Source organism: Anopheles funestus, chromosome 3RL, assembly GCF_943734845.2.
Source record: "Anopheles funestus chromosome 3RL, idAnoFuneDA-416_04, whole genome shotgun sequence".
Lineage (NCBI taxonomy): Eukaryota > Metazoa > Arthropoda > Insecta > Diptera > Culicidae > Anopheles > Anopheles funestus.
In genome coordinates, this window is record NC_064599.1 from 37,380,092 (window position 1) to 37,402,892 (window position 22,801).

Here is a 22,801-nt window from a genome sequence, read left to right on the forward strand (position 1 = left end):
TGGCCTTTAGCGAATGTAACGATATTCAATTTTAGAAATAATAAAATAGACACAATTGTTGGAAAGCTGATGAATCAAAAGGAATCTAATTTAATACTATCCTACAACCGTTTAAAGGTATTAGATTTCTGCAACTGGCAAGGTACACAAGTAATCAGTTTAAATCTAATGTCCAATAATCTAACTCGTGTTCCCCGTTGCCTGTACAAAATATTATCAAAAAACACTAAGATGATTCCACTTAGGATTAATCAAATAGAACGTTTCGAAGCAGAAGATTTCGAACAATTACCTAATGTAGAAATGATCGATATGTCACACAACAAAATTGTGTCAATCCCTTTGAACGAGAGTTTATATCCTCCAATGTTAGTAGCATTGAATTTGTATGAAAATCAAATAGTAAGTGTACCGAATGGAACATTTGAGAGGATCCGCGTACGATTAGGGGAAACTCCTGCCCAGATGAAGTCAAGTTACTACTTAAGATCAAGACTCAAGATTTAAACAATTATAGGGAAAGTGTGCATTTGTATGGTTTGGTCATAATAAATGCGTAATCTTAATACTTAAATAAGTAATATAATCTTTTTATTGTGAAATCACTAACTGTATCTGTTTTTCATTATAAAACAATAAACTTTTCTATTTCTTTTTTACGAGCAGTACTGCATATTTTTTTATCTGCAAAATATTTTGGATTCATGGTACGATGCATTTACATATTGTTGATTTTGAAAATTGATAAATATATTACCTTCCATACATTAAGCATTAAAATTTTCGTATCGATTTAATTATCGCAATAAACATGTATGAAAAAGGAGGGGGAATTCGAGTCTTTATTAAAATATTTTAACACAAGACAACTCCTTTTATAGTCCTTCATGGATAGCAGGGTGCTGCGTGGATAGCAGGGTCGATTAACGTATTAGCGCGACGCGAAACATCGGTTAGGACAAGCGCCATTGCGCCGTTGTAAAAGCGTAGTTACAAAGGAGCAGAATAAAAAACACAACTTAGGAGCAAACAGTGAAAATTCGCGTATACAAATAATTCCAAATTTCTCGCAATAAAACATGTCCACGAGTAGCGCGCGAACATAAGACGAGAAATTTGTAGTAGGGTACGTGAATTTCCGACAAATTTCAAGGAACATTTTCTTCGCAATGACCGATCAAGTGAATTGGACTTTGAACCGTCGCGGCTTGATGGTGTCTTTAGGACGGTATGATCAATTCGCGAAAGACTTTGTGGAAGAGCGCGATATCGCTCAAGTATCATTGCGATTAGAGCGATTGAAGAAGTTGTGGTCTGACCTCGACGAAATGCAGTTGCAGCTGGAAGAACATGCAACCGAAGAATGTGCAGTTGCAACCATGAAACGCGTGCTGAATACGAGAACATTTGTTTTAGAGTGGAGTCGGAGTTGGAAAGAAAACTGCCTGTCGTCAGTGCTACTAAAGCGCTAACGGGTTTGAAGCTTCCGTTCCGGAACACCTACGAAGGCCTAAAAATGATAATACGGAGGAGCCCGAAATTCAGAAATATCTAAGGGCCGCGTTAAAATGTGAAGCCGTCCAAATAATCGAATCTATATTGCTCAGCACCGACAATTACGAATTCAGCATTGGGGCGGACTATTGGAGCATCTACTTACCACAAAACTACCGATGGACACCTTGCGTGAATGGAAGAATTTTGCAACCACAGCTGACAACCCCGATTACGATTCCTTAGTGAAATATCTGTGTAGACGAATGTGCATGTTGGAATCGCTAATGGTGACGCAAGAGCAGACCATTAAAGGTGCGGCTTCATCTTGCGAAACCTCAGGACAAGCTATTACTGTTGCAGCATGCATGGTTTCCCTTCAATAGAAGTTAGAGCGTTTCTGGAAAAGTGAAGAATTGTGCCTAAATCGTTCTACCTCAACAGAAGAGAGCTACTGTAAGGACTACTACTACAAAAATAAACACGACTAGAAATTCCAGCGCTATCAGGATTTCGTCGTGATGTCCGCTTGAAAGAAGGATTCATGGACACATGGACCGTACCATCGGGAAATGAGATCAGCCAGCACCTGTATATTACCTGCCACATCTACGTCGCCCCGTTGACGTTGATTTCACAACCATGGACTGTGTACTGGCCGTGTGGTGCAAGATGATATTCATCATCGAATCTGCTATCCGGAGAAGCTTTTACGTCCATGACATTATCGGCGGTGCTAGTAGCGTTGATGGGGCCGTAAAGTTGTGTAACGAACTCGGTGAGTTTATGTCCAAGGGAGGTTTCGAGTTCGAGTTGCGTGAGTGAACGTCTAACCATTTAGAAGTGCTCCACGGCCTGTCAGAAGATGTCGTAGTCGTTAATACAATATTTGTGACAAGTATCGTGCGGATGGAATGAACCCTTAGAGGAACCGGTGAAAGTTAGGTAGAACCAGTTCACTAGGCAAATACCGTTGTAGGAAGGATATGTGCTTCAACGATAGGCGTTTTTACCGAATGCGGTACTAGAACTTCACACTTTTAGCGATGCCTCGGAAGCTGCGTATGGTGGATGTGATTGCGCACGCTGTGCAGATGGTAAAGGAAACGTTAGGGAATCATTATTGGCTTCTAAATCTTGCGTATCTTTGCTAAAGCGATTAACGTTACCGCGTTTGGAGTTGAATTGGTTGCTGCTTTGGTCGCACATTTGCATGATCAAGTCTGGAAAGCGCTTCGCATTCATGGTTCTGCGTCGCTAAGTCATGGTTCTGGCCGAAGTCAATAATCACGTTGCAAAGAATCGCTTGACAACCGAAATCCTTGGAAAACGTACTTGGCAAATCGGGTGGTCGAAATACTGCATTTCACTCGTGACGGAGTTTGGAGGCAAATAACGAGCTCGGAAAACCTCGTGGATCTTGTTTTGCGTGGCATGTCTGTTTCGAAGATCGTGGAGAGCAAACTATGGCGTAATGGTTCCAATTGGTTGGTGTCATCGAAGCCCACGTGGCCAATATCGAATCCTCCTTAAATCTGTGATGCAGATATGGAAAAGCGACTAGTTACAGCCACTATGACGACAACAATACCAGTGCATCCTTGGTTCGAATGTTATTCATCCTTTCGTCCGTCTAACCGAGCAAGAAGAAGAAGAAACCACCAGTTTGGTACCAGTCATAGCACAATGTCGAAGGTTTGTAGTGAACATAAAAGAGAAAACTCGAACCATCTGGTGCAATTTGGAACAGCGGTTGAATGGATATTTGTCGTCAGATTTGCTGCCGAAGACAAATTGACTCAAGCAAGATGCATTCAACGCTGAAATAAAACTGCTGAAAAAAGAAAAGTCTTTAGCAAAATGCTCACCGTTAAGAAGATTAAACCCTTTCTTTGACGAGCACGAACTATTGCTAGTTGGAGGACGACTAAAACTGTCTCAACTCCCTTATCAGGCCAAGCATCCAGTATTGCTGCCAAAAAGTATCCACTTGCACTACGAATAGCAGAGTACTTACATGTGAATCTATTCACCTTGTGGAGTAAGATTCCTCTTATCGCACTTACGTGAGAAATATTGGCCACTGAGTGGAAGACACTTGGTAAAAGGAATAGTTCGACATTGTTCCCGTTTTTTTTTCAAGGAGAGAGAAATCTTCTTAGACACCACCAACGGTGACATGGGATTTTTTACCCTGTAAAAAACTCTCCTTGGCCACGTAGTGTTGCTGCCACCACCCACGGGATCACCTCGCGGTATAACTTCACGAGTGGGGCTCTACAATGGACTTAGTCAACACCTTAACTTAACACCTTAGACTTACCACCTTAAGGAGACGTACATTCAGGGTTCAGTACAAGACTCGCAGTACCCACAAGTACTCACCGACACTCACACACACTGACACATATAGCACATAAAGCAAAACACATCACATGTAACTCCCTTCACACTCGACCAAGTCTTTGGTCCACCCTCCAGGCGTATCATTGTTTCCGTTGTGAACAATTGAACAACTCCTAGTCGACCATTTGCAGTAACTGGTGTCGACTACGCAGTATCATGGTATCTGAAGCGTATTGACTACCAACTGATTCATGGCTGCATCTATTTACGTCTCGGCGAGGTTTGCCTGCACACATGCATTCCGACAACGGGAAAAACTTTGAACTTTGGGTGTAAAGAACGAGCTGGTTTTATTGAATTGCTTGTCTGCAACAATTGCTACACAAACATGAACTTATAGCTATAGAAAATATACTGAACTTAGGATACCACGGAAAAGAAGGAAAAATAAAAAGTAGTCTAAAGAGAGGATCGGAAACGAGCACGATAGGACGACAGAGACAGGTGAAAATCAAATAGATGGCAGGAGGAGTTGAACACATATATGGCACGTAACAGAGGGTTGATGCGGCCAACAGGAGTGTGGAATAAGGGGATATTTAAAAGGGGCTGACAACGGAGGGAGCGAGTAGGAGTGTACGGAGGAAAAGCAGACAACAGATCAGGGGCGTCTATGCAGTCCAACAGGAGATCCGTAATCAGGGAAGATTGCGCAGTAGAAAGACGGGCTTCTAAAGTTCCAAAGCACGGCACTTGGACTCATAGTCGGGCAGGACAGAGGAAGGTTCATCAGAGTGTAAGCATAAAACATATCTGGTGAATGACCTCTGTACCTGTTCGACACGCTTGATGTGAATCGTTGCAGTCGGAGACCAGATTACTGAACAGTACTAAAGCCTCGATCTAACCAGTGAGCAAAAGAGCACCTTGACACACAGGGGGTCATTAAAGTCGCGGGGAATGCGTTTTACTAGTCCGATAATTTGACGAGCTGAGCTTACGACCGAATCGAGGTGATGGCGAAAAGTGAGGCCACTGTCGAAGCAAACGGCAAGGTCCTTTATTAAAGTGACACGAGACACTCGCTGATTGGCAAGGCAATAGGACTATACTATAGGATTACGGGAACGGGTAAACGAGATAACATTATATTTATCAGGACAAGCAAATTACGAACACACCAAGAGAAGCGATCAAGAATCTTTTGGAGATACATACAGCCGTTGAAGGAACAATAGGGAGGAAAATTTTGAGGTCGTCGGCATAACAAAGGAAACAGTCGGCGGGTAAGACATCACAAAGATCGTAAATGAACAGAACAAATAACAAACGGCTAAAGACACTTCTTTGTGGAAAATCGGCATTGGAAGAGAAGGAATCAAGGAAGAATCAAACAAACGAATAAGGAAATTGTTCAGACCGATATTGTACAGTTTATGTAACAATAAGGAATGGGGAATGCGGTTTGTTCAAATTCCGGCAGGGTGAGCTGAACTGCTGTTTTAGTTGAAATTAAAGTGGACTGTAACACTTTGGTTTCGGTTCAAGGCTAACTAGGTTTGCTTTATTTCTCTGACTTGGAAATGGACGCGGTAACACGGACGCGGAAAACGACGTGCAACCAACGGAAAACAACGTTAATACAACTACAACGGTATTCCTTCCTCGATCGCGCTCACTTATATTTGCCCCAAAATTGGTGGCAACTCTAAACGTCATAGGGACGCTGTAGTGATGGGCATTACTAAGGATGGGCATGCACTAGAGAGGGGAGTAAGCGATGGGATTCATTCCGTGCCATGTGGAACGGAACACGGTCAAATGCGGATTTGAAGTCGGATCGACTTGAGGGAAGGAATCTAATTTTGCACAGAGGAAAGAGGTATAACACAAAAGGTTTGAGGTTGTGGAGCGTTTGGGAAAGAAACCGTGTTGCTGAGTGATGAAGGAATGGAGTATGATCTCGAAAACCTTGGATAGAGCGCACAGTAGTGGTATAACGCTGTATCTTGATATATCGGAAGGATTACCTTTCGTAAGGATAGGAATCAGCCAGGCTAGCTTCCACAATTTTAAAACAGAATCAGGGATGCCGTCACGACTAGGAGACTTGAGTCTCCTTATGATAACAATGACATCGCAATAATGACGACGTATAATGGGATAGAATAGCCATCTTGATAGATGATTTATTACCAACTATGCGCTGGCCTTTAACCCGAATCGTGAAGCTGCGCACCGGAGCTGATAAGATGACGCAGGTAGTAACATTGCGCACCTCACGCGGATCACCGATGGTATCGTCTGAGTGACGGTTCGAAGCACAGGTAATAACCCATTGACAATCTTCTTCTTCTTCTTCAAATTATGAGAAAGGCTTTGCCCTCCTATGCTCGTTCAAACTCTTGTCCAAACTCCCGTATTCAGAGGCTTATTTTCTCTATTTAGACTTCGACTATCCAGACTAGTATTGACATTACTAACACAACTGACAGATAGGCACGAAGAGTGACAGGGGCGAAAAACGTTTTAGCACGAGGTGAAACAACGGTTAGGACAAGCGCCGTCGCGCTGTAGTAATAGCGTCGTTACAAAAGAGCAATAAAATTGATTAAACAGTTTGATCTACAGTTCGTGAAATAGGCAGAATAGCAATGGATAAATTCCTAATTCAAACACAATCTACAGTCTCAAACTCAAGACCCATTAATCAGTGGGTCAGTGTTTGCATACTAGGGACTCAGAATGTGTCGTTATTGGGATGGAATTTATCGCTATAAATGTTTTTTTGCGGCAAAGTGATTTGAAATTTTGGAATCCCTAATTGTATGTTGCAAAGGAACTATTCCGTGATTGTTAAATTTTATATTTCGTGGTTGATTATTTATTGAAAACATCCTTCATACTAGTTTATACAATGAATAGAAAACAGGGTTTACAAAGCATTTTTAAGGATTTTTACATCAATCACAGCATTATTGGAAAGAGATACCAAGAAATTTCGAGTCGGATTAATGGACACCGACTCACGCAACTCGAGACATGGAACTGCCGATCCCTCACAGCTCCCGGAAGTTCTCTGGAAATGTGCTTAAAGAATCAGATCCGTACAGTTCGCTCAGTTCATTGCAAAGAACAAAGGACCTACGTTCATTTGATCAAAGTATTACAGTTCTTCAGTTCACAGTAGGTCGTTCAATGAATGCATGACCTACTCGTCGAATTAAAGAACGTCCTGTTCTACTAGGTCGTTCTTCTCGCTAGTTCTTCAGTTCAAAGTAGATCGTTTAATGAATGTACGACCTGGTTTGTTCACGTTCATGGGAAAGAATCGAATTGCCCTAACCTAAAGTACTCGCATTCGTTCGGACGAGGTGAGGGAGGCTTCGGTATAGTAGCACTGCAGAAGGTTCGTTGGAAAAGAGTTACGGAGCGCTCCTACCGCAGTGTTAGCATCATCTACCAGAGCGGTGGTGAAAAGGATGAACTCGGTACAGCGTTCCTGGTCGTAGGTGCGATGGAAGCGCCGATGTCGATAAGGAGATATTCTATACGCAGTTGGAGAGATAGTACGACCGCTTCCCACAACACGACGTCAAGATCGTCGTCGAAGATTTTAATGTTCAGGTCGGACGAGAGAAGGGTTGTTTTGAATAAACCGCCATAGGAACTTTCAGCGCCCTCCAACTGACGAACGAGATTTGGAGGTCGAGCTTTTAACTACCGGACGAGTGGAATCTGGGCTGGCATAGATTGCGTCGAAAGCTATCAAGTTGGATGCGTTGGAGGCAAGTGGACCACCGACCAAATCTTTAATCTACGACAGAAGTGCCTCCAGAAGTGCCTAATGCACCAAATCCCTACGCACCACCTAATCATTGCCTTCAAAGTGGCCTATGAAACCATAGATCGGACCGAACTATGGAACATCATGCAGCAGTACAGATTCCCAGGGAAGCTGGTACGGATGTTGAATGCCACAATGTTCGAGGTGCAGTGCAATGTGAGAGTATCGAACATGCTGTCGGAATCGTTTGAATCTCATAGGGGTTTTGAGCCAAGGGGACGGACTCTCCTGTTAGCTGTTTAACATCGCACTGGAAAGTGTCATCCGAAGCGCGGGCTTCGACATCAGGGGCACGATTTTCACCCGTTGTCTTCAATTTCTCGCCTTCGCGGATGACACCGAAATCATCGCAGGGACGTGGACACCCGACTGAAACGCGAGGTCGATAAAATTGGGTTGATGATCAATGCTACGAAGACAAAGTAGCTGCTTGCCGGAGACCCTAACCGTGTTAGAGTCCGACTCGGTAGGAGAGTATCAGTTGACGTTGACGAGGTGGTAGAGGAGTTTTGTTACCTTGATAGCAACACGCGAAATGCACGTGATGAGGATGCCAAACTCATGTCCCACCAGTAAGGTACTCGTCCCGTCCCCACGAGACGTAGAGGAGCACATTGAGCTCGTTGGCTAGATCAGGTGGAGTCAAACCTTGCGGAGATCGGATGCAGCAGTGGATGGAGTACTTCACGTCTAGATCAAGTTTCATGGAAACGGATTGTTGACATGGCCATTTCTTCGTGACGTGCTCGACCGTGAGCAGGCCGAGAAGAAGAATTGGGCACTAACGGTTGCTGCGAGGTCTCGGGATTATTTCGGTTCGCAGGCAGGCTCGAACCATCAGAGATTTGAATTCAGAAAAGGGTAGTATGTATAAGCCACACGTTCGTAAGCGAGTTTTAAGTGTAGATCATACGTTACAACGATCGATGAGAGAACTCATACCTCGTGTGATATAGTAAAATTTTACATAATTGCCTTTGAGAGCCTCCCAGCAGTCGTCATACTGTTTATCGAGCTCCTCAGAGCGAGAATGCTATTTCTCTAATCAGACGCGACCTTTTCGTTTTCAACCAATGACATTACAATGTCGTTGTAATCAGGAAGTGAAATGTTGCTGTCGTAAACTTCTTGTAAAAAATGATGACGTTGGCGTCGAGGGTGTAGATAAATGTACGAAGAGCATTTAGTTTAGTTCCACAAGACTACAATAAACACATACAAACAAAGTACAGTAAAGACGAACTTCCAAGGGCAGTTGGGACTCATCTTGACCAGAGTAATGCTTTTGTATCCGCTGAGCTGACGTATGTCTTAACCGTTGGTGAATCAAAAATTGACATTGATTGGCAAAAATTGTTGACAAATGTTCATCTAGCGTTTAGTACCCCTGGTTGTCATTAGCATTCATGCAAATAGAATAGAACATATTAATGTCCTTTTAACACATTTCCACACAAAGAAAAAAGAAAATTGAGTTGTAATTTGCTGTTTGTCGGCTTTTCAATTTTACAGTCATTAAAATTGTTGTCAAACCACCAACTGGCTATAAAAGATCGACTCCAGCTAATGATGCTTAATAGAACAAGTAGTTCACGGTTTAAGTTCAGTTTTTAGCAACTATTTGTAGTCGAATGATGTCACGCTGCTTGATTCCTTTGTGGTATTTAAGGTGGTAAAGAGTGATATTTGCAAATTTTTCATTAATTTCTGTGTGTGACATTGCAGTGTTGTTACCATCGCCGGTCTGTTGGGACATATTGGGAGCTTCAAGTTTGATTGCAGAAAAATAATTGAAATCGATACATGTAAGATCGACAACTGGAACCCGTCTGAGGAAGGATATTTCTTTCTACCATTCACACTTGCCAACAGTTCTAGTGCTTTGTTACGCAACTTACAAGCGTCGGCATTTGATGGGCAATTTTGCATCGAGTTGGGCAAAGTGTTTCAAACATTTAGCATTGAAGGTTCACCCATGTTACAAACGGCATCATTTACGGAAGATTGCACTGTGACTGCTGTTAAAATATTCAAGTCATCGATAATTCGGATTAACTTTGAACAAAACATTTTTATGCGTTATTTTAGTATTAAAAACAGTCCAATGCGCAGTATTCCTCCAACTGTGAGCAACTTACTCAATATTAAGGAAATCACTATACGAATATGCAAAATTGAAAGTGTTGATTTGAATTTGTTCTGCACCTTAAAACGTCTTAAAATCTTGGATATAGGCCAAAACAAAATTACCTACATTCCAAGACCATCCAACGTTTCATGTATGCCAAATTTGGTAGAAATATCATTGGATTACAATGAGCTTAAGAGGATCAATTTCGAGGTGTTTTGGCCTTTAAACAAATTAGCACAAATCAATTTGAGTAATAATAAGATAGACACAATTGTTGAAATGCTAATGAATCCAGATTTAATTAATTTAATACTATCCCACAACCGCTTAAAGGCATTAGATTTCTGCAACTGGAATGGGACACAAGTAATCACTTTAAATTTATCCTTCAACAATCTAACTCGTGTACCTCGTTGCCTCTATAAAATACTATCACAAAGATCTAAGATGATTTCACTTCCGAAAAACCAAATAGATCGTTTCGGAACAGAAGATTTCGAACAGCTACATAATGTAGAAATAATAGATTTGTCACACAACAAAATTGTGTCGATCCCTTTGAACGAGAGTTTATATCCTCCAATATTAGTCGAATTGAATTTGTATGAAAATCCGATAGTAAGCGTACCGAATGGAACATTTGATCGAATCCGCCTACACTTTGGAGAACGTCCGATAGCGTTTGGATCCTTTTAATTTAATGAAAAATCAAGTTTCTCATAACAGTTGTTTATGATTATGAACTTTCAAAAGATTGTTTGTATAAGTGATTGTAATGAAATGTAGTGTTGCAAGTTTTAAATATACCAAATTGTAATTACTCTATACCCAGGAGATTTAACACCTTAATCGAGAAGTTTGAATTTAACGAAAACTTGGCAAAACAGCATTTAGGAATCGATTACGTTCAGTAGAGTATTTAGTTGTATTTTGCATCTTGTTAACTCAAACTTCTTGAAAACTCAAATTTCTTAATAAATTATAAATTCTACGTTTAAAAATATTTTGTAACTCGAAGCGGACAATAAACGAATACAGTTGATTGAAGATTATAAACTCATCTTGGTTGCTCTAATGCATAAAGCTGTTGTAAAACCTAGACCTGGGAAAAACGATAAATTTAAAAAGAGCCCTTAACCACTCTCCGTCCACCGTATTCCTGGAGAACTTTGGAGGCTGTCAGTGATCCCCCTCATTTTCTCCATGGCTTTATTTCCTCATTCCCAACCATTCCTTTTAGGGCCTCTAATCGCCACAGCGTCCATATAAAACTGTAGCCAAAAGTCTAAATTGTATAACCGATTTTAGATTCATTGATGAGAGCGATGTCTATGGCTTGACGTGTCGTCGGCTTTCTTCGATCTTACAAACATTCCAGCTTGCAAATCGAAGTTTTGTAGTGGCAGACAATATGACAGAACAAATATTAATAAGTATTATTATATTTTCATGTTCCTGCATATTCCATATCAAGACATTAGTTCAATGTTTTGATTTCGTCAACGAGGGCAAAAGAATTTACCTTATTACGCGTGCCTATCGATGGTTTAAGATTCTTTCGTTATGGGATAAAACTTGCGAAATAAAGGTTTTCGTTTCTAAGCGAATAACTGATTAATTCTTAGAATTTGTATGTAAATAAAAAATTATTTATATTTTATATACATACATACAAAAAAAACTATACTCTCTATAAAGAGTTTGGCTAGGTTGTTGTCACTTGATCTTCGAATGGATCTCATCCGATTGTAGCAATCTGGCTGTAGCAACTTATTCGTGCAACCACAGCAATACAACCGTTTTCGGATTTGTTTCGGCTGCTTCTGGCCATTGGTACTGCTCATGCAAGGAACAACATTCACACGGGTGGTTATTATGAACCATTATAAAGCGATCTACTGATACACGTGGTCGCTATGATTGTGTACGCACAGGCTGCTCACCCTGCGCCATGGCAGCAGCGGTCGCACAGCTGTTGTGCACTCACCCTCGAGCGAAATGCCGCTAGGGATAGGGAAGGTGGCATTTTAGTCACTTCCACTTTTGCTGCAGGCGCGGCGTATTTGCTGATGGCGTTCGACCACACGCATCTATCCACTAAATACGAGGAGCAAAATGGGGCAACTGTTGCCGTCGAGTCTATTGACAAATTTCGATTCAACGAGCGTTGATCTAATTTTGATGCCCTGGCAACGGATATTAATCCGCTAGACGTGAAACGTACACACATACAAAGATGACACTGTGTATGGCAGGAAGGCAAGGTTTGGCTGGTTGCAAAAGGCTTGTATGTGAGTGGTGGCGTCGGATCATTGGCACCATTTGGAGCGATGGATGTCCAAAACCGAACCACCGTAGACGCTATCCTGTAAACGTGCTTTTCATCGCAAAGGCCACGCAGATTTGGTAGCAGCTGGCCGTGAGAACTTTCCACAGCGTACCGTAGATTGTCAACGATACTGGTCACAGCGAAAACCGCGTCACCAGGTGATGAGTGATGCCGATTTGATATCGATATCGGCCGATACACTGGCTGGACGGTTTCGATTTCGGTGCGAATATGCACACCCACAGGAACAACAAGCTTCCTGACGTACTGACATTTAGCGATACCGATTCAGGCTTGGCATAGACGTAAGGTAAAACCAGGAGGCGTTGGAGAATGCTCGAACGTTCTGGGATGATGGATTTTATTGGGCGGCACTTAAATCACACTTACCTGCGAGGATGAATTGGATCACGGAACGAATTTTCGCTCACACATTCCCTTCAGTAGGTGGCTTTAGGTTTTTTTTCTTTGTTTGTTGGCACGGACCCAAATATGTTCCCAATCTGCATGTGTATGTGGATGCATGTGAAAAATGTTGAGGAAAAATCATTTTGAATCCGAGCGTATGCAGAGGAGAAAGCAAAAAAAAAAAATGGGATGCATCTACACAATCATCGTCAAATTTATCGACTCTTTCGTCCCGTTGATCAATCGATCGGATGTTTTGCAGGATCTGTGCCCGATGCAACGGCTTGATCGACGGGACAACAATAGAGCTATGGGGGAGAAGATGAAGTATTTGAAAGCGATTGAATTTTCCCTAGCAAAGAATTATGAGACTACGGATAGGAAATTCTGTTTTTTGTGTTATTTTGTTTGGTACTTGTGGCCCGATTGTCGATGGGAACGGATGGAGTCGTTATCGCATCATGCGAACCAGACGTTCACCGTGAGGCAACAACGAAGGGACGATTGATGAAAATTGCGATGGAAGTTAATTTAGTGCACAAAGTGTCCAGTGTGAGCTATTTAAAACAGTTTCATTTCCACCCCGTACTCAATCACCAACCGCGTCGAACAAGAAACAGTGCGAATTCAATCGGTCGTCAGATTTTAATCCCAAGATAAGTGTTTTATTACTGAGATGACGTAACTGTTTGTTGGTGAATGTATGTAGCATGCTTTGTGCCTGGCACTGGACAACCATCGAAAAGTATATTGTGAGCTTAGAGCGTACACGGTGGAAAGTTCATAATCGTTTACGCATGGGTGTCCTCTATGGAATTTCCGAAAAATCCATCATCCGCTTTGGTTGTATTCGTGCGGCTGGTGATGATAAATTTTAAGTGTGTTTTGCCCGGGAACGCTTTTTTTTTGCTAAACCATCCGGCTCAATTTTTCATTCCGTCTCATACCCGTTACCCCACGTAACGTTGTATTACCGTGTCATTCCGCTAGCGTTGAACGATTGATTTTGCTGGGGGGAAGAGAATTATTAATTTAGCGGAAATAAACTAAGCGTTTTGCTAGCCGAGTAACCGATTTGCCCATGTTGTTTTTTTTCACGGTATCCTTTTCGGAACGATGTGAGACTAGCCAACTCATCTTACGTGTTTTACGTTCAGTGAAATATCTACACCGGATTGGATGCAGTCAGCCGGAAAGGGGCTTGTGGGTAAAGAGAACTGCCTGAGACAGTGCGTGTACGTGTGGCACGCATTTATATGTTACAAATATATGGCCAATAGAATTTTCATTGGTCGATTGATGATGAGCTTTGTAGACAGTAAGGGCAAGAATAAAATATAATCGGATATTGAATCCGATGGCGAAGACATTGTGCGGAAACGTCCCGGGAAATCCATGGACCTGTTAGGGGTGAACAGATTCCATTCGCAGAAATAAAGTACCGACTGTAGTGGCAAGTTGGACCATAATACACACACTCACCCATTATTCCTGCCGCAATTTGCGATCCGTCCGGGGGAGTTGGAATGCGCCATTGGTCGTGATGATTGATTGCCCCCGGAAGGGATGACCGTATTTATGCTCTAAGCGTCTACGATTTGTATCGAAGGCTTGTAACTGTCAGAAATGTTTCCTTGCGATAAACTTGATCACATTGCGCAGGCATTTAAACATCTTCATTCGGATTTAGGGTTTGAGGTTTGAGTTTTCATAGAATGTGTTACGAATATACGAACATTAGAAAATTTCATCATATTCGTCATAGGAAAAAATCATATTCCAATGGGATACAATTTTTCTCCCAAAATCCAAAACACATAAGACAAATTATACTAAAGAGATGATCTTTTCTTAAATACATATGACTGCTTCAAAATGTTTTAGTTTAGACTTTTTTATTTATTGATTTATTTTTATCTATTACGTCATTAAGCCTTATTGTTAGCCTGCGTTGAGAGGCTGAAGTGTACAATTTTCACAAAACATTTCCTCCTTGAACTTTGCCTCATCGCAGGCGTACTCGGTTGTGATACTGAGATTTGTGGTTATTGCTGTTTTTGGTGCTTTTGTTGTTGGTTGCTTTGTCCTATATTTTACATATTTTCCAGTATTATTGAATACGTATGGTACGTATTTGTACTATTGTTTGTTGGTGGTGGAGGAGAGTACCAATAGGGGAGTACCAAATGCGGCTCTGGTGTTATTCTCGAAGGCGACTGTTTCCTCAACGGCTTGGTTAAGGCACTACAAACAAAAACATGCATAGACTAATACAACACAACTGATAACAATAAAAGAGGAAAAATTGGGATAGGAATCAAAGCAGAAGAATTATGTCTCTGGCGAACGAAATTAATGTTACATCTAAAACAATTAGCTTATATATTGTTATAATTTATAACAATAAACTTTCAATGCACATTTGAAAGAATTGAAGTTGAAATACACAACGACCTTAACACAAATTACCAAATTGACATAGAATTAAAACCAAAGAAAGAACATGTTGTCAAACTGTTTTCTGTTTAGAATGAATTTTAACTTGATTGATTGATGATTTAAATTGACTTTATTTTTCCATTCGTATAGTTCCTAAAAGCACTATTCATCAAAACAAAATTTCATGATAAAACCTTCGAATGCTTAAACGAGAAGAAACCTCATGTTCGAATATCTTCACGAGAACTAAACTTCATTTACGAAAGTAATAATGAATCGTTTAGCTACAAATCTACACCTGATTGATCGACATTCGAAGTCGCCGTTGATTGCGGTTGATAATGGGAAACCATTTCCACTTAATCAATGATTTTAGATAACTCATGTCGATTGCTGCGTATCTTAATCGTTCGATCGGTTGTGATAGTTGTTGCTTATGCTTATTTGTCCGTAACTCGATTAACGAAAACAGTGGATAAATTATGAACGCGTACTGTGGCTGCCATAATCTGAAGGGTGTCGGAACTATCTCCGAGCCCGATGAATCAATGTTGCCGAAGTAACCGGCCGTTTGTTTCTGTTCGACTGTCGATGTGTATTACGCTCCGTCTTCGATCCCGTGCCCTGTTTGTTGAATCGATAACCGGTGTAAATGCGGAAGTAAATTGATATTACCGGCACGGGTGCCAGAGCTACCTGCGTGACGGCCTACCATCCACTAGGGGAAGTTTCACAACAGTTCGGTCCACACTGAATAGGGTCCAAAAACGAAGCAATTTCTCATAACTTGCTTGCGTACGGTAAACTTTTAGGTTGCCACGGTATGCCAGCTATCCGATACGCCCCCCGATTTGCCGTACGTTCAATTTCCGGACGAAAGTCCCCGGTCGGCGACGATGACGGTTAAGCAGCTGGCGGTCCGGATGTGGATCAGAAAATCCCTTCACTTAACCACCGACTCGGTTCGGGGAGTTTTTCCTGCTGGTTCAGCGAATCCGGACGAAGTAGCGGGGGCCGCAGTTTTTGACTGCGAATAAGCGGAAAACTTTCCCATAAACTCCATCACCACCCGCTCTATGTACGCGCGCGCTTGTGCTCCTGCCATGTTATTGTTGTTTGTTTGCTACTGCTGTTGTAAGCAATATGTTTCCTGCCTGTGAAACCTGCCATTTAGTCAGGACAGTATGCTCTAGTTTATCGGATCCATTCAGATCGCCCTGCTGGCTGAATGCTGTCTGCTAAGTGCGGTGAAATGGGTGGGTTACACGTACGGTGTGGGTATGCGGAACTCCAAAAACTCACCCGTCCAACACTACGCACAATCGCATAAATCTTACACGGATCCGCTGTTAGCAAAACTGCTGCTCATGTCTTTATGCATTAATATTATTTTGATTCGATTTCCAATTGCTCGGGAGCAATAAATCATGGGCCCGTTTTACTAGAGTGCGCTCACGAGAGCGATTTGACGTGATGTTTCTTTTTTTTGTTGTTGCTCCCAGTACGTGGAATGTTCAAGGGGAAGATAAGAGCATGTAAATGGGAATTTTATGAGTTTGTTTACTGGTAGTTTAGCCCCAAAACAAATTCTGTACAGTTAGAGGCAATGCATTAACGAATAGCACGAATGCATATTAGTAAGTTGTTTTAGTGATCTTATAACACATTTGATTAAGAAACTTTCCTAAAGTTCGAATTACTAATCGGATTTAAAATTGATCGTTTCATCCACTCACCGCTAGATGGCTACATCATCGGTAACTATCTACAGGCAACGGATCAGGACATCCGAGACTTCTTTTGGACCGGTTCCGGCGATGGTCCCAGCTCGGTATTGAATCCCTTCGAACGATTTCCCATCAGCGAGGATGCCATCATCAAGACGGCCACGGTTGTGGCCACCGTGTACATCGATCGCAACGGTGGCCCGGATGGGTACGATGATCTGTGCATCTTCGACTGCCCATCCGTGCCCGGCATCCGGGGAGACGAGACGGACCAGCAGCCGGTGGACGAAGACGACTACGGCCACACCGTCGATAACGTTACGCCCACGGATCGACGCTTCTGGCTGATGACCGTCATCGGGGGGCTGTACGGACGGCAAGACTATCCGGCACTGGAGGGTAAACTGGCCAAGCTGTATCGGGTTGCATTCGCAAGGTAAGGCACTGGAAAAGACAGAACGATGCTTCACGGTAGACAAGATCACTCACGCAGATTTCCTTTCCTCCCGGGTGGTGCGATGCAGGCAACAGGCATTACATCTCGGTATCAACGGAAGCAGCAACAACCAGCACAACAACAACAATACACTCGAGCAACAGTCGATGGGCGAGAGTGAAAGGACCGGCCACCGTACTAAGCGCCGTGTGCTACCGTACGGAAATTCCCGCCAGGATGAAGAAGGCTTACCAAGCCAACAACAAAAGGCTGCAGTTGGACAGAAACCTGAGCTACCTTCCGGTGGGTACTCACCCCATGCTGGTACCCGTGTACTGCTGAATGGAAATGTCATCGCGTACGAACGGGTGGAACGTCGGCGGCGGAAACGTCGGGGACGGAAAATCCTGCACAAAAGAGACACGGGAGAGATGGTCCGGTTGGTGCAGGTGGACCATGGGACGGGGAGTGACGTTCTACCGGTACCGCCGGTAGTGGAAGTCATCGGAGGACACAACCCGCAGGAACAGGAGGGTAGCGGCACAGGTGGAGTTGGTAGCGGAAGTGGGAATGGTGAAGAATCCGAAGAACAGTTACGGTATGTTACGGTTGAGACCGCGATCCAATCACCCAACTGTCCCACAATCCGTGTACCGTCGTTGTCGATTTGTTTCCCGGTCTTTTGTTTGCCATATGTCCTGTTTTCTTTTGTGTGTGTGTGTGTGTCGGATTTTTGTTGTTGTAGTTGTACCTACTATTCCTTGTCCCAGTGCATTCCGCTTATAGCCGAGTGGTGTTCTCTTGACATCGAAAAATTTAAAACAAGCCTCTCCGTATTGCGTGCATGGAGGAGTAGAGTGAATGGTGCACAAAACACACAAAATAAAAAAAAAGAAATGAAAGACAAAGACTCCAAACGGCCTAACCTACTTGGGAGCGCATCCTCTCGAACGATTTGCTCGATATTTGAACAAATGGCTTCCGTGCTCTTTCATGTGTACATGTAGCATTGTGTGTATTTGGGTAATCGTTCCAGTACGCTGCACGGTACCGTCGATGGAGGCCCCGACCGGACGGTGGTTAGGCGCAATCACGACAAGGATGCATACTCGACCGGTCGGCGGAAGGTGCGGATCCTGATACACAATACCACCCACTTGCGGGAGGAGGATCGATTGTCAATGGATGACGATGGTCGGGACAACAATCGGTCGAAAAGTATCCGGGCTGGCGGCGGTGGTGGTGGTGGATCGGCGGGCATGACGAAGTAAGTGCGTACTTGTGGTTGTACGGAGTGGTCGGTTGTGGATTCGAGCAGTGTAGCGCTAATAGGCGGCAGGAATCTAGAGTGTCCTCGGCCATACAGTAGGAAGGTACACTGAGGGAGCAAAAACCGAAAAATATGCTTTTGATCCTGCTTGGAGGGTTTTGTTTTTGCCGTTGCATGGATGGAGTGTTTGTTATTGGATGCTTCCGTTCCATACAGAGGTGATCAGTAAAATAAGGGCAGTAAGGTTAGCTTTTAATGCCTGTTTAGTGATGTTTGGAGAATTTTTGAAATCGTTTTCGAAATATTGTTAACAATAGCAAGCGATTGCCTTTTTCTTCAGACTGTGGGTAATCAAACTTTCTAAACAACTTCGCTTATGCTATGTTTATTTAGATTTATTTAAAATTTATAAATTCCTAAGTTTATTCCAATGAAGTTTTTAAATTTGTAAGCTGTTAACACATAAAGTATGCTCTTAATTTCGGTAAAAACACGTCGATTTTCAAGACGTCTGTTGAAACTATCGAGACAACTATAGAATTTCTTGTTGAATTTTTAGTATACATACACGATTTATTATGAAATAAATATTAAGATCCTTTACCGTGAACCTTTACCTATTGAATTCTTTACCAAGTTCACTATTTATCAGGTCAATAAAGACCTGTTATGACTTTTCCTAAATTTTTAAATTAAAGCAGGAAAAGTAACAACATCACTTACACTCTTACAACTTACATTCAATGATTCAATGAGTATCTCAACTTACGTTTGTTGTGCCGCTTTAAAAGGCTTGCCAAAATTCAATGATTTCCACTGTAACTAAGATCTGTAACTAAATTATCGTTTCACATTGTTAGTGTTGATTTTTATTCTTATTTAACTGATTTCATTTTTCAAAATAGTATCATTAATTAGAAAATTGTTTTTTATTTAATATATTATTCGGTATGTTTTTTTCCCTGAAGGCTATCAAAATTATACCTCGTAAGGCCTAGTCGAAGCTCATTTTCCTTCTAACGGAGAGTTACTCCGTTAGAAGTTAAGCGTATTAAAACAACTACTTTGAATTGTGGTCTGTACGTAGCTAACTGGAAAAGGACACCATATTTCCGTCGCAGTACATGAATGCTCGAAGGTAACCTTTATTTGACCATTTTTCCCATCTTGTCCCAGCCACACGCTGAATCAAACCGAAATAATCTACTCAGTATTTGTGGGAGGCTTACCCGTGCTAGCAACAACGGCCGCCGAAGATATGAAGCTGATGTCACAGGACGAGATGGAGCACGTGCTGGAAACGATGGTTTACCTCAAAGCGGACCGTACGTACCGTAGTTTGCGTGGGCCAGGTTTGACCTGGGTCACGCTTAGTATCAAACAAGCCCTAACGCACCGAAAAAGGACCTCGGTGCCGTAAAAACCGCAGAACTTGAACTCGTTTGTCGTGGTTTTTTCGGTGGTGCGCTGTGTACTGAAGTTTGTACCCATTTTCCGTACTTGCAGCGTATCTGAAGGAGCCCCAGGCGACACCGCTGATTCCGTCGACTCAGAACGGTAGCGGTAACGTGATAGCGTTGATCGGCCAAAACCCAAGCCTGTTTGTGGTGTCGTGTGTGGCTGCCCTGCTGCTTGCCGTGCTGTGCATTGGATTGTTTCTTTTGGCACGCGGCAAACGGAAGCACATTGGCGAGATGAAGAAGTGAGTGAACGGTATTTCATTGGATTAGATTCCCGTGGTTTACCGGAGGTACATTTGATGTTTGTGTCCATTTTGCAGATTGGAGTCAACGCAGGCACTCGTAATGCCGGGAACGATAACCGAGGAGTTGAATGCACTGAAAACGGGTGAAAGCGGTAGTAGCAGACATCCGTCTCCTTACACTCGTGATCCCTCTGCGAACGTGAGCCTAATAGCACAGAAACCCTCCCCAACGATCCATTTCCCACTGCCACCGATGACACGGCCTACCTCCTCGTCCTCGAGCTATTCGTCCGATTCGTCCGTGTACTATCCGAAGCGCAAGCAGAAACATCATCATCATCATCATCATCAACATTTACATCATTCGCAGCAACAGCAGCAGCAGCAGCAGCATGAACTGCTGGACGAGAAGTCAGTCAATCTGAGCAACAAGCTGCAGAAACAGTTCCATCTGCAATCGCTGCTGACCGTGCACGGTGGACAGGACAATGTGTACGCATCGGTCCAGAAGCCGAAGAAGGAAAACAAGCGGCGTCGGAAGTACTTGGGCGAGAATCGGGTCGGATCGTTCGAGGGTGGTGCGGGACTGGTACCGCCCAGGAGTCCACTGACGACGACCACCGCCAGCAGCGCTAGTCCGAGCGATCGTTCGTATGACGATCGTGAACCGAAGCTGGTGCCTGGCCCGTACGGGCACAGCGAAACCTTCAACACGGATGTCATCCTGAAGCATTATCTGAAACGTAAGCCCCTGGTAGGTTATGGCGAGGGCCATGGATTGCCGGTGGAAGCATTGAATCGGGACAAGATCCGCATACTGGAGCAGTGCGGCGGTGGTGGCGTTTCGGTGGATTCCGGTAGCATTGGATCGTACCTGAGTATGGCTTCGGTGAAAAGTTTTCCAAGGTAAGCTGAGTTTGAATCTCAGAATCTCAAATGTTGTACGTATATACGACAATCTAAAACTAGAATTCCTTCCCCTCTCGCAAACAGATGCTTTGTGCCAGAACCGCTGAGCCGTGTGCTGGAACCAGTTACCATGACTCATCTTGATCAATCGGATGCGTACGTTGAGGGTATGAAGTCTACCAGGCTTGATACGGCCGGTACTAGTCAGTACAATACGGACACGGAAGTTCACCTAGCAAGAACTCAGAGTGATGGCGCTGATCCAGGCGTTGTTGGACCGATCGTATGGCAGATGCACAAAAAAGAAATGGATGGTAGAAATTACTCCCAACCCAACTTGGTTTGATACGGGTATTTAACTACAACACTTCTTTGGTTCAAAATCTTGCAGAAATAGCTAGTCCCATGCGCGATCCAGTGATAACGAGAAATCGTTTCGAGGGTTTGCTTGAGGGTGCTATCCAGCTGTACACTGATGGTCCCGAGCGGGAAGAAGAACAGAAGAACTCAATCCCACTGCCCGGCGTTATACGGCCGGTGGAAAACCGAGGAAAATCAGCTGTCGTTGTAAGGTAGATTCGGTACCAGGACCGAAATTCGCTTTTTCACATTCGGCTTTCTTGCCTTACTCAATAAACGTACCGTTTCTTGCGATATCTTTCCCCCAGAGAAACATCCCGCTCTTCATCGGCCACCATACGCCCGGTAACGGCCGCTCCGGTACGTAAGCCCGCCGATGGGACGAGATTGGAAAGTTCTGTCTCACCAACACCGGGAGGAACGCGTGGCGGAGCGTGGAGCAGTGGGACACACTCACCAATGGTACGGCCAATGAGTGCCGGCCCGTTCCATACACCATCGGGACCGGTCGGTGGGATGGAGGTGACGCGCATTACAGCACCACAAAGTGTTCTTCAATCGACGGAACTGTCAACGGCGCCACTGCTGCAAAACATCATGCAGGAGTTGAAACGGTTTCGCAACGAGCAATAAGCGAGGAACATCCACACCTGAAAGGATGGATCCTTGAAAAGCAATATCGTGTAGGAGATAGTTTTTCTTTTTTGCCCCCTTTTCCCGTGTTAATGGAAAATGGATTTTATATACGTATATTTATACATATACACGCTACTATTATACATGTACTGTAAAATATCGCTTATACCAGACGAATGGGAGGGTACGGAACAGGTGTTCGTGGTTTTGATTATTTCGTGACCATTAGTAGGTGGTCTGGTTCGCTGGTAAGGCTGTCGAACGTGTCGAATAAAATGTTTTGTACCTTTTACGCTTGCGGTCCCCCGGTCGCCGGTCCTATTCGGTAGCATTAGTCAGTGTCGGTATGGCACGTAAATTTATTCCAGATTCCAAATAAACGAAGCAACAACCAACCCTGGATGGATAAATGCGTAGAATTTTAAGCAAATATAAATCCGCACCTGGTGGACACTTTTTTTTCAAGGAATTAAACTATTTTTTAAACAGGTTTTTGGTCCCACTGTTCCAGGGTGTGGTACTGAAAATCCGACACTTGAAAGAATTGATAGGCATTAGCAAAAAAAAAAGTGAATCCGGTGGAGTACAAATCGAATTAAAAATATTCTAATATCCGAAATATGTTGGAAACTAAAAATGGTGAATAAAATGGCTGAAAAACTAAACCAAACGGTAGGAAAAAGAACGGTAACGAATTACTATCAAATCCCAGGCGCGCGCGCGCCTGTGTGTCTGTCTGCAAAAGCGGCAATTTTTCAAAGCAT

At 43.2% G+C, this 22,801-nt stretch overlaps 2 protein-coding genes across 3 annotated transcripts in view; both read left to right on the top strand.

Annotated features, from left to right (window-relative positions):
• LOC125767670 (toll-like receptor 6) overlaps positions 1 to 658 on the top strand; it is a 35,571-nt gene extending 34,913 nt beyond the window's left edge. The window contains exon 4 of the mRNA XM_049434490.1: positions 143 to 658. Within this exon, the coding sequence (XP_049290447.1) occupies positions 143 to 507 (365 nt within the window). The 3' untranslated portion in view covers positions 508 to 658. The remainder of the gene's footprint in view (positions 1 to 142) is intronic.
• The window catches only part of LOC125767607 (uncharacterized), a 74,392-nt gene extending 51,881 nt beyond the window's left edge, over positions 1 to 22,511 (top strand). Inside the window, exons 2-10 of one of the 2 annotated variants that reach the window (XM_049434378.1) lie at positions 16,737 to 17,157; positions 17,246 to 17,755; positions 18,194 to 18,424; positions 19,604 to 19,752; positions 19,934 to 20,129; positions 20,208 to 21,038; positions 21,126 to 21,355; positions 21,433 to 21,608; positions 21,710 to 21,868. In XM_049434378.1, coding sequence (XP_049290335.1) covers positions 16,737 to 17,157; positions 17,246 to 17,755; positions 18,194 to 18,424; positions 19,604 to 19,752; positions 19,934 to 20,129; positions 20,208 to 21,038; positions 21,126 to 21,355; positions 21,433 to 21,608; positions 21,710 to 21,769 — 2,804 coding nt within the window. In that variant the 3' untranslated portion in view covers positions 21,770 to 21,868. Of the gene's footprint in view, positions 1 to 16,736; positions 17,158 to 17,245; positions 17,756 to 18,193; positions 18,425 to 19,603; positions 19,753 to 19,933; positions 20,130 to 20,207; positions 21,039 to 21,125; positions 21,356 to 21,432; positions 21,614 to 21,709 lie in introns of both variants that reach the window. The other variant, XM_049434377.1, reaches the window with a different exon arrangement.
• The last annotated feature ends 290 nt before the right edge of the window (positions 22,512 to 22,801 follow it).